The sequence below is a fragment of the Muscardinus avellanarius genome, assembly GCF_963383645.1.
Source record: "Muscardinus avellanarius genome assembly, chromosome: 3".
NCBI classification, from domain to species: Eukaryota; Metazoa; Chordata; class Mammalia; order Rodentia; family Gliridae; genus Muscardinus; species Muscardinus avellanarius.
In genome coordinates, this window is record NC_137788.1 from 58,158,057 (window position 1) to 58,176,058 (window position 18,002).

The following is an 18,002-nucleotide window of genomic DNA, read 5'->3' on the forward strand; positions in this document are numbered from 1 at the left end:
AGTTTGAGTTCTTTAATGTGAAATGGATTTTTCTTATTACAGAAATCAGTGAAAGGGGATTGATTATAAGGCCGGGCATGGTGACACATGCCTGTAATCATAGTACTTGGAAGACTAAGTCAGGAGGATTGAAGGTTCAAAGCCAGCCTGAGCAACTGGGCAAGGCTCTGGACAACTAAGCAAGACCCTATTTCCAAATAAAAATAAAATAGGGCTGAGGGTGTAGTTCAGAGGTAGAATAAATACCCCTGGCTTCTATCCCCAGTACCACAAAATAAATTAAAAGAAAGGGGATTATAGATTTAAAAAAAAAAAAGGCAAGCTGCACGTGTGCGGCTGTGCTCTTAGAAAGAGATCTGCGGGCTTATTCAACACAGTACATGAAAGTTATATTTTACGGAAGAGAAGAATTTCTGGTGGCCTCACATAATTCTAATTTCGCATTCTCCCACCAAAACTGGCCCGCATTTCTGCATCCCCACTTGTGAACGTGGTTCACCTGTGGCAATAGAAAGAAATCAAGGTATCCATCACTTGCAACTGGATTTTGAAAGCTTGCCATTCTTGATTTTGTTGAGGGCAGGACCAACAGGCAGGGAGCCAGAAGCGTGTGTCGGGCAGCCATTATTGATAGATGTTTTCATTTGTGAGGATTCACCTGACTTCAGATTTTATTCATAAGGCAAGAATTTATTTATATTTCCATTAAGTTCCATAATTCAAACTCATACGAAGTATCGCCATACTGCCTACCGATAGGAATAATAATCAAAGTCAAAAGTGACTTTCTTTTAGTGAATATGAAAAATATAAAACTTTAATATTTTGTGTATCTGTGATGCTAGGGGTTGAACTCAGGGGACTTCTACATCTAAGCTATAACCCCAAGCCCTATTTTATTTTTTATTTGGAAACAGTTTCACTAAATTGTTGAAGCTAGCCAGGCGTGGTGGCACATGCTTGTAACCCAAGCATTTTGGGAGGACAGACGATCACGGTTCACGGACAGCCTCAGCTACTTAGTGAGGCCCTCTACAACTTACTGAGACCCAGTTTCAAAATAAGAAAAAATAGGGCAAGAGGTATATGCCCCTGGTTTCATCCCAAAAACGCACACACAAAAAAAAAATAGTATTGAGGCTAGCTTCAAACTTGTGATCCTCCTGTGTCAGCCTCCCAACTACTGGGATCACAGGTGTAGTATGCTACCACACCCAGCAAATATTAAATTTTTATATAAAAATTTTCAGATCCTCTTAGATACTGGGTGAATGATGAGCCAGCAAAGGTCTGATTCTGAGATTGGGGATGCAGAAATAGGATTAAGGGGCATCAGTATTTCTTATGCTGGAATATATGGACTATCTCTGTTACCCAATACTATAAGCCTTTTGAGGGAAGAAGCTGATTTGCTCTGTTTTAACTGCCTTCTGCTCAAAATAATAATAATTTGTATAGTAATGGAGGGAATGATGTTTATTAATTCAATAAATATCACATCCTCCCTTCTCTGGCTTGCCTTCAAACGAGTACCTTTATTACCTGTCACATCAGCTCTTAGATCTCCTTTGACCAACCTGAAAAGGAAACTGAGAAGACCCTCTACCACTTCAAAACACTTGGGTCACCATTAACAACAATATACTGAGTGATGTTAGGTGCTGATTTCTAAGTTAGCAGGTGCTCCGACTAATTGTTGTTATCTTCCAGAACTGCCAAACAATATTCTGCATGTTCATATACTGAAAAACATCAAGCAGACTCAGCTTGAGTGAGCCTAGGCTCAGCACCAATTAAGCACCAGCAATCAAAGAAGGTTAATGGATCTAAAAAGTAGAGGAGGCAGACAGCAATCCACACCCATATTGGGAAATAGCAATATTCTCTAAGAGAGATGGAAACACAGACTTCTAGAAACCAAGAAATTCTCATTCAGAACAGCACAAAATTATGGATAACATCCAAGCAAGGGAGAAATTCATGGCAATTTTAGGAAGTTTGCCTTCTCCCTACTAAATCCCAAACCGTATGCATCTAAAGTTATAGCAGTTCTTCCCAAAGGCTTTTTTGAATATGTACCAGCAACCACCTCACCTGAGCTACGTGTGTCCCATCAATCGCCAAGTTATTTAGTACTCTAAGTAACTTTGGGGAAAAATTGAATCACCTGTGCTCAAATGTGAGCAAATTTTTTATTAACCTTGATTTCTCTAGAAATTAAATTCCTGAGTGTGTAGCTGAAGTGGTACATGAGCCAGTTATCCACATGTATGGGAAGTCTCAGAGAAGCTCACTCATTTTATTTTTAATATATATATATATATATATATATATAGTGTGTGTGTGTGTGTGTGTGTGTGTGTGTGTGTGTGTGTGTGTGTATTTTTTTTGGGTGGTGGTACTGGGGTTCCTGGAAGCCCTTATACCTCCGGGCTACACTCCCAGACCTATTTTGTACTTTTTATTTGGAAACAGAGTCTCTTAAGCCAGCAAGGCTGGCTTCGAACCTGCCCTGCGCGATCCTCCTGTCTCTGCCTCCAAAGCAGGGATTACAACTGTGCACCACCACGCCCAGCAAGCTCACTCATTTTAAACACAGTCATCTCTCAGTATGGGGGATAGGGTTGAGGACCTCCCATGGATACCAAAATCTGCAGATGTTCAAGACATTTGTATAAAATGACATATTTGCCCATAACATACATACATCCTCCCATATGCTGTAAGTCATCTCTAGATTACATAGAACACCTAATGTACATGCTGTGTAAATAGTTGTTATAGTCCATCGCTTAGAGAAAAATGACAAGAAAAAGAAATCTGTACAAATTCAGCACGGACATATTTTTTCTGAATATTTTCCATCTGTAGTTATATTTTGAATCCGCAGATGCCGAGAACTGGCTGTATTTACTATTTTCAGTCTTTTGAGATGTCCACTTCTGTCCAAGGTGGAGTAGCAAAACCAATTTACCCTCCCATCAAAAAAATAAATTAAAAAAAAAAAACAGGCGAAATGAAACAATGATTTGCAAGACCCTGGTCCCCAGGTGAAGGACAGTACTGCCTGAGAGGTGGGGGAGGTGTTCCAGGCAACTGCTCCGCCTTCCATTTTCAAGTGTCTGAGCGTGGCACAGGCAGACCCTGCAGACTCCTCGCAGTTTTGGGGGGAGTGTCTCACTGAGGCACTCCACTACAAATCTGGCTGAGAGAGGTGCCACTGCAGAAGCCAGCCCAGAAGACGGTGCACACGTAGCAGGAGCCTGGAGCCCGAAATCCCACCTGCTTTACAAGATTGGGGCACTGGGGCAGCCCATCCACTTGGAGTACAGGAGCCAGGTGATGGGAAGCTTCCTGTTATTGGGCACTGGCAAAGCCACATGGATGCAAAACCCACCCTCTGGGGATGCCACAGGCACTGCAGGATCGTGGCTCTAGAAAAGCTGTGCACATTGCAGGAACCTCATTCAAACCCAAAGGGAAAATTTCTTCTTCTTGCGTTGTCTGTCCAGCGCCCTCTACTGACAAAACCTAATGCGGTGCTTACTGGCAAAATAGAGAGAAAAGGGCCGTTATTAATCTTCTCGGGGTAGACAGTAAAGGGTGAATTGGAACTGAGAGGCAATTACATGAATTTATGTTGAAATTAACACAGTGGTTCTAAATTTAGTTTATAAATGCAAAGAACTTCCAACAGCCAAAACAACATGGAAAGATAACAAAGTTGGATGCCTCATATTACTTCATTTCAGAATTGTTAAAAAGCTACAGTAGTCAAGATGGTGTTGTTTTAAAGGTAGAAAAAGTAGATTAATGGAACAGAACAGTAATTCAGCAATAGACCCGCACATATGAAGGCAAATGAATTTCAACAAAACTGCCAAGGTAGTACAGTGGAGAAATGATAGTGTTTTCTCAATAAATGATGCTGATACAATTGGATATTGGATATTCATACACACACCAAAAAAAAATTTAAATCTATAGTAGGGCTGGGCGTGGTGGTGCACGCATGTAATCCCAGCACTTGGGAGGCTGAGACAGGAGGATCGCGCAGGTTCGAAGCCAGCCTCAGCTACTGAGTGAGGCTCTCAGCAATTTAGTGAGACCCTGTTTCCAAATAAAATATAAAATGGGTCTGGGAGTATAGCCCAGAGGTAGAAAGCCTCTGGGTTCCACCCCCAGTACCACCAAAAAATAAATAAATAAAAATAAAAAATAAAAAAATAAATCTATAGTAGGTAACTGATGACAAGCCCCTAAAAAAATGCTTAAGATCGTTAACAAAGTTATGAAGTTTAACATTACTCACCAATTAGAATGGCTAAAACCAAAACGACAAATTCTACCAAGTATTGTGTGATGATGTGAAGAAACTTTCACATTCAGCTGTATTGTCCACTTTGGGAAACAGTTGGGCAATTTCTTTAAAAGTGAGAGGGACAGCTACCAGGCAGCCCAGTGATTCCACTCATATACTTAAAAAGAGAAAAGAGAACATACAGCCTGGCTTAATGGCACATGGTTCTAATCCCAGTACTTGAGAGGCTGAGACAGGAGGATGGCAAGTTTGTGGCCAGCCTCAGCAACTTAGTGAGGCCATCTGCAACTAAAACCCTGTTTCCAGATAAAAGAATAAGAGGTCTGGGGGTATAGCTTGGAGGAAGACGCCCCTAGGTTCCACTCCTAGTATTACCAAAAAAGAAAAGAAAACATACTTCCATGCAAAGACCTGTATGCACAGATTCTTCACACCTTTGCAATAGATAAAAACCGGAAAGAACCCAGATGTACTTGAAGGTGAATAAATATTTTAAAGTTGTGGTACAGCCATACAACACACCGCAACTGATGAGCACCTCTACATGGACAAATCTCAAAATAATTATTCTGAGGAAAAGAATCGTGGTTCCCTCTAAAGGCTCATGTTGTATAATTCTGTTATATAAAACCCTAGAAAGTGCAAACTAATGTAGGGCGACAGAAAAGATATTGGCAATTGTCTAGCGGGGGAGTGGAAATTTGAGAGAGAGACTACATAAAGGGAATACAAAGAGGCAGGAGTAAGTTTTAGAGATGATAGAAATGGTCATTTTCATCATGTAATGATTTCACATTGTACAAATACACGGGATTTCACACTGTAAGCATAGTTTGTTTTATGTTAATTGTATCTCCACAAAGCCTTTTAAACAAAGAATTATTCCTCCTTCCAAGTTATCATTTTATTGTGTTAATTTCAATGGCTGATTTTAAAATCGTGACCAAATAGGTAAGTGAATCGAATAAAGAACAAATTAAGTAGGAAGCAAGGACTTTACTTCATGAGTACATAAAGGACTCTACTCAAGGCATTAACCCTATCACTCAAAGAACTAAAATCCCAGTAAGTGTGATAGTATTATGCAATTCCTTATCTTCAACTATGGTGACAAAAATTCAGAGTGCAAGAGCATCTCAAGAAAAGATTATTCTATTTGTGAGGCCCACCTATAGACTACACTTTTCTTCTCACAGTTCCAAACATATTCAACAAAACCTCCACTGGTTAAAATGAGTTTTGAGCATCAAGGATCACATACGATAGAAATGGCTTAGTAGTTGGGAGTGGAATTAGAAAAGCATGCCTTTCACCTCCTTTGCTGTTTTGCGTTGCTACACAAATCTTTGCTTCTGCGCAGCTGTTTTGGTTCACAGCACGTTGACCCGGGTTTCCTCTCTTTCCTCTCGTGTGTTTTGATATCCAGATGTATCGTGAAGATTACCGGAGAAATGGTGTTGTCCTTTCCTGCTGGCATCACCAGACACTTTGCCAACAACCCATCACCAGCTGCTCTGACTTTTCGGGTGATAAATTTCAGCAGGTTAGAACACGTCCTGCCAAATCCCCAACTTCTCTGCTGGTAAATATGATTTTGCATAATTTTTTAGAGATGTGTGTGGTGTAGCAAGAGAAGAGCACTTTAGCTAGGTTAGCACTATTCAGATCTGCTTATAGATTCAGACGAGCCATTCAAGTTTGCTGTGGCTCACTCCCCGCGTATGCAGCTGAATATTCAGCTGAATATTTTAATGGTCAACTCTCTAAAGTGGTTAAAGAGACACTTGGAGTAATAAAATCTGTCTTACAATTTATTCATTGTCTGCTTTACTTATTATCAGTAGACAATGGATGAGGATAATGGTCAATAAACCCAGTAATAGGAAAATTATTTTATTATACTAACATATTTTCAAATTAAATAATATTTGAACAGTGAGCCACCCTTCACATGAACTTAAAAAATTTTTTGTGTGAAACATAGTTTCATTATAATGGAAAGTGTTTTGATGTAACTTTACATATGTGCCATCAAATAACTGTACACAAAATTGTTTATATAAAATTTTCTAGCAGAGCATAGTGGCAAATGACTGTAATACCAGTACTTGAAAAGCTGAGACAGGAGGAAGACAGGTTTGGTGCCAGACTCAGCAACTTGCCAAGACCCTGTTTCAAAACAAACAAAAAAAATAAAAGGGCTGTAGCTGTAGCTTGGAGTTAGAATGCCCTTGGGTTCAGTCCGCAGTGCCACGGAATAAATAAGTTAACTAATTAATATATTTCCATTTTCTGTTAAATCTGAAATGCCTTTATTATGCATATACACATGTATAGCCACACAAACACATAAATATACATGCTATCAAAATGATCAGCTGTATCAAGTTACTTATTTGCAATGTATAAGAGAAAAGGAATCATTCTTGACAGCTTCCTCTCCATCACTAAATCCTGATGTTCCATCAAAATACCTCCCTCTGAAGTGGCTACTTTTTTTTTTTAACTGCAACTTCCCTAAGCAAGTAATCACTGTCCTTTCCCTGGACCACAGCAATTGCTTCCCTTCCTGAATCCAATCCTGTTCTACTACAATACATTTAATCCTCATATTTGGGAGGCTGAGACAGGAGGATCACAGGTTAGATGCCAGCCTTTGCAACTTAGCAAGGTCCTATTTATAATAATAATAATAATAATTATAATAATAATAATAATAATAACATCAATAGTAATAATAATAAAAGTGCTGAGGGTATAGCTCAGAGGTAGAATTCCTCTGGGTTCAATTCCCAGGACCTAAATAAGTGAAAATAAAAGCCAAATGATGGTTTATGAGATCACCCAGGACATCTTTGCTTATAGCCCTTCGATGGCGTCAAGTTGCACCTGTTCCAGAATCTAACCACATCGCCCTTGCCTCTGAGTCTCCCATCGTCCACCCTTGCTGCCTCTCCATCCTCACTGCTCACAGTCCTGCCTCCCAGGTCCTCTCGCCCAACCAGACCTGCCAATCACACACGGGCTGACTCCTTCCCCACATGTGGCTTTCCTGTGCTTGTTCCTCTGCCTGGAAAACTAGTCTTCCCTTCTTTGCCTGACTCCTACTGGTCTCAGAACCACTCGGCCTTCCCCGATCATCCTCTAACTCTCTCCTCCACCGCCCAGAGTCCAAACTAAATGACATTAGTTTGGTATACCATCAGTATTGTGTCTGAAGGTACTTCCTTCCCTTCTCATGTTGCTCTCACTACCATTAATAATTCCAAACCTACTTGTGCTTCCTCATTCACTCATCTCCCCCAACACAGTACAGTCCAGAAGAGAATGGAACACCGCCCTTCACCACTGTCTCCTCAGTACCTTCCCCTGTGCCTGGCATCTAATAAGAGCCTGAGTAATGTTGATTACATAAGTGAAAAACTCAGCCATAATTTAAAGAATTTAGTCAGCCGGGCCCAGTGGTGCGTGTCTGTAATCTCGGTACTTGGGAGGCTGAGACAGGAGAATCGCAGGTTCGACAACTTAGTGAGATCCTCAGGAACCAATCGGGGCCCTGTTTCCAAATAAAAATAAAATAGGTGTAGCTCAAAGGTAGACCCCCCCCCCCACGGCTTCAATCCTTAGCACAATTTTTTAAAAAAGAATTTAGTCAAATCAGATGTTTTCATAGAAATAGCTCACAGATGTTGGTATCTGGAATTTGGGGACCAATATATTCAGTTTTTGACTGAATGAGACTTTTAATTCTAGTGGTAATAAAGCAGTCACAGTCACAGGTTTTTTGGGTGATGACTAGCAAGGGCATTATTGGCAAACTTGGCTCTAGGTTTAAAAGTGTTAAGAGTGCTCACTTTGGCAGCACATTTTACTAAAACTGGAATGATACAGAAAAGATTAGCATAGCCCCTGTGCTTGGATGACACACAAATTTGTGAAGTGTTCCATATTTTTTAGAGTAAACCAAACAAAAATTTTCTATGAAGATTTTCTTTTTAAAGACAATAAACTTATTGACCAAGCAGATAAGAAAAAGCGCAAAAGAGGCTGGGCGTGGTGGTAGTGATGCATGCTTGTAATCCCAAGACTTGGGAGGCTGAAACAGGAGGATCTCAGGTTCGAAGCCTACCTCAGCTACTTAGGCCGTTTGCAACTTAATGAGAACGTGTTTCAAAACAAGAATAAAAAATAGGCCTGGCTGTGTAGAATGCCCCAGAGGTAGAATGCCCCTGGGTTCAATTCTCAGTACTACAGAAAAAATAAAATAAATAAAAGTGTAAAAGAAATCACAATGACCAAGATTGGAAATCAGCAAATCTTCAGTTACCCTTTGTGGATTTTATTTTTGTTTTATTTTTTGAGACTGCAGATTGAACCCAGAAGCATTCTGCTTCCGAGCTAAATCCCAGCCCTATTTTATTTTTTATTTTGAAACAAGATCTTGCTAAACTGCTGAGAATCTCACTAAATTGCTGAAACTTGCCTTGAACCTGTGATCCTACTGTCTCCGCATCTGAAGTACTATGATTATAGGCATGCACCACCACACCGAGCTCCCTCTATGTTTTTATATGCATGTTGAGCCAATTGATTTTTTTAGGTTTCTCCATATAAAATTAGGAGTTGCATACCATAATCAGTTGGTAAACGTGCTTGATATGATAGTTGGAGCTTTCATTGTATTTTTAGGCAGTTATATTGCCAAGCTCTTGGTCATGTGTGCAAAAGTTGTATAGTTATATTAATACATCAATCTTAGGAATTGAATTACATGTCACTCAAAATGTTTTTGCTAGACAAAACATTATAGAGATCCTTATATTATTATTTGCTAAACAATAATCTTTTAAGAATCCCCATTAATACTTGACTATCGTGACAGGGCATGGGTTACCTTGCAAACAGTGGCAGTGGTTGGTTTTGTTATGCCTTGCTCCTTCACCACCAATACCACCCCTAGTTTTTGAGACAGTGGTGATTCATGTTTTTCCACATTGCAGTAAAAGTCTCTTGACATCTGTCTTCTTCCACTCTGCCAATTCTCTCATTTCTCTTTCTTTTAAGATTTCATTCAAGTTTGCAACATGGCCCCTGGAGACATTTAGGTTTAGAATGACAGGGACCAAATTGAAGTTTACTTCTCTTTTCCTCTTGGGATATTCAAGAAAAATCGTCAGCCCAAAGATAAGACTGAAAAACTCCTGGAACTTGTTGAGCATTGAAGAATTCTGTCTCTGTGTGGGCATTTGATGGGCAAAGTTTTCTGGAATATTTATTAAAGCGGGTCCTCTGAGAAATTGTCATAGACATATGACTTAGCTTATTTTGTCGTTAAACTGAGCAAAAGCATTTCTTCAAAAAATATATAATTAATATCTTCCCAATTCTTTCAGATCTACTTACTATAAATGCATGGCATGTTGCTAGATATTCATTCCAAACCTCTGTTATGGTCCAGTGGGAAATTCTGACCTGCGAGACTGACCAGGGTTAGAATTCAGATCTTGCTCCTTATTAGCTGTGTGACCTTAAGCAGATGACTTAGTCCCACTGGCCCTCTATTGTTCTTCTTTCCTGCCTCCTTTTGTACACAGGTGGCTCCGAAAGCTTGGAGTGACTAAGATGCCTTATAGTCAAAGAAGCATGGACTGCCTGATGAGCATCCCTCACCAGCTTGGCCAGGGCACAGTTTCAAGGGCCAGGACTCTCGCCCATCCTCCTTATCTGTTCCCAGAGTCAAAGAGCTTTCCTTTGTCCCACATGGCTTCAAATGGCAGAACCACTGGGTCACACTGAGACTTGGCCTTTCCCCTCCTAGATGCCACTATACATCCTACAGTCCAGTGGTTTTTGTAACTCACTTTCTTGGTTTGTTTACCTTCTGGGGCTGACTCACGGCAACTCACTCTCTACCTCCCTTCATCACTTTTTCACATTATCACCCTTCTTTCTTTTTAACCACTAATTTTCTCTTTTTTTCCTAAGTTTACTCATCTTTAAAGATGAGGATAATAATTCTTCCTTTGCAAGATAGAGTCAGTGAAAATAGTCTTAAATGGATCTAGAGGAGTGCCTAGCGCATAATGGGTGCTTAAGAAATTATAGCAACAATTATTGAGTTATAGAGAATATTCTGAAAGTGAAGTGCCAGTAGATGAGTTGTGTGTCAAGGGACTGACTCATTTGGCCTCAGATTCCTCAGTACGTGGGAAGTGAACAAAGGCTTTGTACACCTTTGCTCATTCCTTCTTACTGGGAAAGCATCTTCAAGATAGATCGGGTGAGTGGTCTTAGGCCAGGCCTCTGAGCAAAGCTACGGATTCTCCCAGGGATGCCAAACCCCTAATGTCCTCCAAACAACTCTCAGCTTCTTTACTGTAACTACCATGACAACTATCATTTAAACTCACCCAATTCTCTTCCATTGGTAGTAAAGACCATATTTGCACTTGACCAAATCTTAAACTGGATAATCTCCAAAAACTAATGGTTGAGTCAATTCAGTCTACTCAGGCCCCTAATAGCATGAACTAATTTAGACAGAACGGGAAAGAGTTATTAAGTTTGAGTTAATAAATAATCCAATCTTTAAGGTGACCAGTTATCATCATGATTAGTTAAAGTTACTGGATAGACCCTGCAATTTATAGCAATACAGTAGCTCCTCCCTATTGGTATTAATCTGTTTAGATTATATCACTCAGAACTGTATTTGTACTAAAAAAAAAAACTGCACTACTGCAAATAATATAATCTCTACCAGTCATCAAAGACTAATATAGAAACCAGATGACAATTTGCTAATACGCATCTCGTGTGGATGATATTTGTCAGAAGCTTCTACTTAATATTTTTTTCCTCAATTAAATAGTGATAATACACAAAATGATGCCAATACCAAGGAATTCTGGGTAAACATGCCAAATTTGATGACTCATCTAAAGAAAGTGTCTGAACAAAAACCCCAGGCTACATATTACAATGTCGACATGCTCAAATATCAGGTAAGCCTATTTATAAGGTCAGAATGTCTCATTTATATTACAAATTTATATTCTAAAATATCTAATATTTTTAAAAATTCAGTAAAGTGATATTTCTTTGAATATCATAAAAAGCTATAATTGTAAGAAATGGAATCCTCCAATATTGGTGACTAGTGACAAGAATATTCTTATATATCCTGAGTTTAAACTTACAAGCAAAATATTTTATTTAAAGATTACAAAAATATGCCATAAACATGAAGTTGCAAAAAATCATACCAGTTGAGATTGAAAATATTGATAAATTAGATCACTGTAATCTTAAGAGCATTACTATTCTAAAACTTCTTACTTTAAATGACTAAATGTAAACAATCCAAGTTTTTGTTAGTGCCACAGTCTATGAAACAGCACTAATAAAATTTACTTTAATAATTCAATAGCAAAAGAATATTTGATACAACACAGTATTGTATATGAGAACTTTCTTTTTGTGCATAGGATTGCCCTTAACTAAAATTATTACTGATCTAGTAAATAATCTATCTCAAGCAACACTGCATTCAAACTATATTCTAACATAATGGATATTCTGTGGTATCCACTTGGTTCCCCAGCCCCTCAGTCTCCTAGATTTTCCGCTCAGGGATGGGATCTGACCCAGAAACTTGAGCATAATAAGCAAGCACTCTACCACCGTACCAGCCCCTCCAATAATGTTTTTAATAATTAAAATTTGTATTAAATATATAAAAATTCTTTTTCTTCAGATGAAAAAAATTGTATTTTAATGAAAATCAGTACATCTTCAACACTGACTGCATCGTTCAATCACCAGAGAACTAATGATGAAAGGAAAAATGTACATGGAAATTAGAGATAGATAATGTATCTTAGATGTGGTTATGATACCCCCTGACACCTGAGCTGTCTCAGGATACAACTCAAGTATCTATACTTTGGATAAGGCTTCAGGTGATCCTCATGTACCTTATAATTTGAAAAACTAAAGTGTTGCAAAGAAACCATTGTACATTTTGCATAAATACAAACAAATGTAATGCTTTTCCTATGAGAATAGTATCGTCTAAGCTTTGGACATTATGTTGAAAATATATGCTTGTGCTGCAACAAGCTTGTGAAAAGGGGTAAGAAATGGAAATTACAGATGTGAAATTTCCCCTAAATGAGATACTATCTTTGGCGAAGATATATGTGATTCTCATGCTCAAGTGTAAAAATAAACTTGTAGTTATTTCCCTTTATGAATCTACTAACAAACACTTCATCCACGATTTCATTTCAGATAAAAAAAATTTAAAACACTTAAATTCTGTGGGATGCCAGGCTTGGTGGAAGATCACATATTCTCATGCCCAAGTACAAAAATAAACTTGTAGTTATTTCCCTTTATGAATCTACTAACAAACACTTCATCTACAGTTTCATTTCAGATAAAAAAAAATTTAACACTTAAATTCTGTGGGAGGCCAGGCATGGTGGAGGATCACAGATTCAAGGACAGCCTCAGCAATATAACAAGACTCTCAGCAACCTAGCAAGATCCCATTTCAAAGTTTAAAAAAAAGGGGGCTGGGGCTGTAGCTCTGAGATATAATGTTCCTGGGTTCAATCCTCATTACCACAAAAACAAAAATAATTCCTATAGAATATTTTTAGTCTCCATATTTGTTATTAAGTGAACTGAAAGAATTCACATTTCAATAAGGGCTTTGTGTAAAGTACAAAGTGTAGGCAAGAGATTGGATTCTGGAATTAAATAGACTTCTGAATACCTCTGGCCTTGGGCATTTCATCTTCCAGAACCTCAGTTTTTATTGTTTTTCAACAGTGCAAGGAACTGGGGGTGGGGGTGCAGCTAACATTTATGGGGTTGCCCTCAAATTGTGGCATGCTGAGTTTCCGGTCACCAATAGTATCTCCTAGAAACTGGGACAATCAAAAACACACTTTCACATATGCAGCAAGCACCTCCCAGGTAGAGAAACTGTCATGGAGTTGAAAAGAATTATGAAGAACAGTGGGCAGAAAGTGGATGGAGGAGGAAGAGGCGGCTCTGTTTATGTTTTTGATCTACTTTAGAGAATAGATTTTTAATAAAATTCATTTTAGAAAAGATTCCATTACTAACAGTAAGGTTTGAAACTATTATAATGGATAGCTGGCTAAAATTGTCATCAATCTGTCATCTTATAAAAGGAGATGGGTGAGGGTAGTGTAGAATAATGGGAGGTGGATACGGTCAAAGTATATTATTTGCATGCACAAATATGCCACAATGAAACCCATTATTTGGTATGATTAAAACGCACTAATAAAAACAGTTTAAGAACCCATTTTGTTTCTGCAACAGCCACTTTTGCCTTGTGAGGGCCACCCTCAGTGCAGGCATTTCCTAAAGAGTTGTGTGTATTCTGTAAAAAACACCAGCGCTCCTACTCCATGGATAAAAATCCATGGCAGAACACCACCCACATGGTCCCTGCAGTGTAGAAGAAATCACCAGAGGGCAATCTCCTAACATATACTCACCATCACCATGAACAATCAAAAATTATAACACTGATTTTTTTCATTGTGGACCCAGAATTCAAAATTATATTATTGTCTTTAGATAAGACAAAATTCCGTCAATTCTTCAAACTTGGATTCTGCTTGGTCTAATGCATGGTTGGTTCAAACTGCAGTGTAGTGCTTTCAGTTAGAGGACTTGGGTTAAGTTCTTACTTTGGCAATCACAAGGAGGTAATGATAGCCTACCTTGTCTACCTCAGTGGTTCATTGTGCAAATTAAATGTGGTGAGAATATAAATAGGTAACACTTATTAACAGTGACCACTTTGCCATGTGCTAGACTCTATGCTGATTCAATTCCTTCAGTCTTCTAGACAACCCTAAGAGTAAATATTGCAGTTATCATTTCCATTTGGCAGATGAGGAAACAACAGAGGCTCTTTAAGGTTTAGTGACTTGTGCAAGATCACTCAGCTAGTAAGAATCAGAGCTCACACCCAGAGCTGCCTAGCTTTGTGACCTGAGCTCTGAGTCACTGTGCTACCCTACCCCCTAACTGGCAGAAAACACAACTCAAAAGTTCTATAGAAATTTTTTTAATTGGTGCATTGTAATCACACATCATGATGAAGTTCAGAGTGATAGAGACATATGTGCACCCAGCGCTCAGTGAGCCCTCCCCCGCCCCTCCCCCGCTCCCTCTTCCTCCTCCTGCAATGCACAACACCGAGATTGGCACTGATAATTTTGTGCATAAACATGGTGACCATTTAAGGGTTTCCTTTATCTAATCTCCCCCACACCCACATCCCATCCCTAGCCCCTCTCCACCTCTCCAGGAGGGTTTCTCTTCCTTTGTTTAGAGTTCCTTGTATCTCAATTTCCTCTTAGCTTTCCTATATGAGGGAAAGCATCTGACCTTTCGTGTGTGTGTGTGTGTGTGCACATGTGTATGTGTATGTGTGATTTAGGTGAATAAATTATAAAATTATGGGATATGCACACAATTGAATTCTGCTTGGTGATAACAATAAAAATTTGTCATTTGCAAGAAAATAGAACTAGAGAATATTATGCTACAGGAATTTTAGTAGTTGACATCATGCTTTTTAATCTGTAACACTCTACCTGAAGCACTCAGCTCCCTCTCACTCAGCACCTTTTATGGTGCTGTTCACTGAGTGCTCATTTGTGAGCAGCACCATCAGGTTGACATTTTGGTATCTGAAACCATTCTCTGGAGAGGTGATCACAGCTCCTGGTTTTGTCTCAGGTTAACGGTGGGTCGAGTCTTAAAACATTCTCTTTCCTGTCTTTGGCAAGGTGTCTGCCCAGGGCATTCAGTCCACACCTTTGAACCTGGCAGTGAACTGGCGGTGTGAGCCCACGAGCACTGACCTGCGCATAGACTACAAATACAACACGGACGCCATGGCCACCGCGGTGGCCCTCAACAATGTGCAGTTCCTAGTGCCCATAGACGGAGGAGTCACCAAGCTCCAGGCCGTGCTCCCACCTGCAGTCTGGTAAGAAACCCTTCCTCCCCTCCCTCCTCACCACAGGGCTCCTGGGGAAGAGGCCACAGACTTTGTAGCATTTGTGTTTCCTGTGACAGGTCACAGCAGGCTTGGAGGAGAGAGTACAGAGCTGGAAACTGAAAACCACTGTAGCTATTTTAAGCAAAAGATGATGTGACTATTTTAAGTAGAAAATGATATAACACTGGGATTTCAATCCTTACACAATGGTAGAAATGCTAGAAGAAAAGGCTTTAGGCTGGACCTCCAAGATAGCTTCCCAGAACACCAAAGAACTAGCCCATCAGGGGACGCCCTGCTTCTACCCCAGCCTGGGAAGGAGAGAAAGTGGAAAGTTTCCCGTGCAATCACCAGTTTCAAAAACCCATGACTGTCACTGGTCCAAGGATCAGAGAGCACTGATGGCGCCTTAACAGCTCCCCCTGCACAGAACTGGAAATTACACTGCACCCCTGCATCGAGAGATCCCACCTCTCCCTGAGATCGCTGGCCAGAAGAGAAGGATGGACGACAGCTGGAGAAGAGCCTCGGCCTCCTTCCCTCGGTCCACATCTCACACCCGGCCTGTGATTGGTGGGACCTGATTTCCATCTAAGACCCCAACTCCAGGGGAGTCTGGAAAATGTAGTGTCCCATTTTCTATCCTCTAAACTATAAAAAAGCACAGCAGTGAAGGTGTGAAGGTGTGGGACTACACACTGAATATATACTGAATGCCACAAACATCTGTGATAACGGATCGGTTCTAAAAAGAACTCTCCAGTTTTCCATATGACTGCCAGAAGCAAAAAAGTACAACCGGTTTTAAAAAATGGAAGTCAGCCAGGTGACAGCTCCCATTTACATCCCTGAATTAATCGTTTTCATTTATTCTTACAGTACATGTGTTCACAAACTTTTCTCTGAACTTTGTGTTGTCCTCTAAAATGTTTACCTCACAGTGTGATGGCAAGTTAGAATCTGGAAAAGAGAGAAATCAGATGTGTGTGGGTACAAAAATATAGTAAATGTAATTTTATTAATTAAAATAAATTTAAATAGAAGTAAAATCAAATACGGTTTTTAAATTGTAGCTAAACTTTTTCAACATTTATTTTTAAAAATTAATACTATCTGAAAAAAATGATATCCATTAAACAAAAACCCTTGCATATGGAAAAGCCTCTTTTTTTTTCTTTTTAGGAATTCTGAACAACAAAGAATATTGTGGAAGATTCCTGATATCTCTCAGAAGTCAGAAAATGGAGGTAATAAAATCACGAGCTCACTCTATTTAGTATGTACAGCTAAAATCACATCACTTGTAGATATTGGCCAACTCTGAACCGAAATACATGAAACATTAAAAATAAGTGGAATATTTAATGTCATTTTTGCATCTACCTATTTCAGTCAATAAGAACAAATAATTCTTCAGTGAACCTCTTCTTCCCCTTCCCCACCAAGACTCCACCTCGCAGACCTTCCCGTCAGCAGACAGCGACTCTTACGGAGGCAGGTCCCTGTCCTCTACTAGATCCCACCCTCCCGGAGTAGATATTTTTATTTTCCTTTGATATTAATCAGAGTTTGGAAAATGGGTGGCTTACCATGCATCATGCCCTCACATTTTGAAGCACTGTTTTGCTGAATACACTTCCACAACTTGAGGTCAAATCCTTTATAATATTCAGTGGTATATTGTATTCATTTTAAGTTTGTCACTGAAGCATATGCAGTTTCCTAGTAAGTCCAGTTTTGTAGGTTAACTTCCTAATACAACTTCCAAAATTATATTCAAAATGTTGTGTTGACTGTTATCTTGCAATACTTTTTTTTTTCCCTTAGGGGTGGGTTCCTTGTTGGCAAGATTTCAGTTATCTGAAGGCCCGAGCAAGCCCTCCCCGCTGGTGGTGCAGTTCACAAGTGAAGGAAGCACTCTTTCAGGCTGTGACATTGAACTCGTTGGAGCAGGGTACCGATTTTCACTCATCAAGAAAAGGTTTGCTGCAGGTAATCACGTGGCCATCATGAGTTCTACTTGCAAAAATAAGGTTTTAGCTACTCTCTCTGAAGAAAGAATAGGTTCTGATTTTCTTGTCACTTTCCTCTCCTTCTTCCTCACTCCCAACCCCATCCCAATTCAAAAGCAAACCAACTGTTAGATGAACTACAAAGGCCTGGCGATCAGGAAGGCTCTGGCTACATCCTGGCTATCAGGATGACTCTGGCTACTTATCCCGGCTCTGTTTCTAATGTCGGACTGATCAGCCTGTTCCCATAATACAGATGTGTACATGGAGGCCAGTGGAGTAAATCCTCCTTTCATTAAGTTGGTGAAGAGGATAAATGCTGCATACTTTTGAATTTCCCCTCACCTAGACTTTTTTTTTCAGTATTGGGGATGGAACCCAGGGGCATTCTACTTCAGAGCTACACACCCAGCCCTATTTTTATTTCATTATTTTGAAACAGAGTCTCACTGAGTTGCAAAGGGCCTCACTAAGTAGTAGCTGAGGCTGTCTGCAATCCCGGATCCTCCTGTAATCCCAAATGCTGGGATTACAAACGTGGACCACCACACCCGGCAGACACTTTTTTAAATAGAAAAAAGAAGGCCGGGTGTGGTGGCGCACGCTTTGT

General features: G+C 39.7%; 1 protein-coding gene across 1 annotated transcript in view; it reads left to right on the forward strand.

Moving 5' to 3' along the window:
* Positions 1-18,002, forward strand: part of SGIP1 (SH3GL interacting endocytic adaptor 1) — a gene marked incomplete at both ends in the record, with an annotated part of 146,597 nt that overhangs the window by 116,990 nt on the left and 11,605 nt on the right. Inside the window, 5 exons of the mRNA XM_080691438.1 lie at positions 5,748-5,903; positions 11,193-11,325; positions 15,166-15,368; positions 16,563-16,627; positions 17,208-17,372. Coding sequence (XP_080547564.1) covers positions 5,748-5,903; positions 11,193-11,325; positions 15,166-15,368; positions 16,563-16,627; positions 17,208-17,372 — 722 coding nt within the window. The remainder of the gene's footprint in view (positions 1-5,747; positions 5,904-11,192; positions 11,326-15,165; positions 15,369-16,562; positions 16,628-17,207; positions 17,373-18,002) is intronic.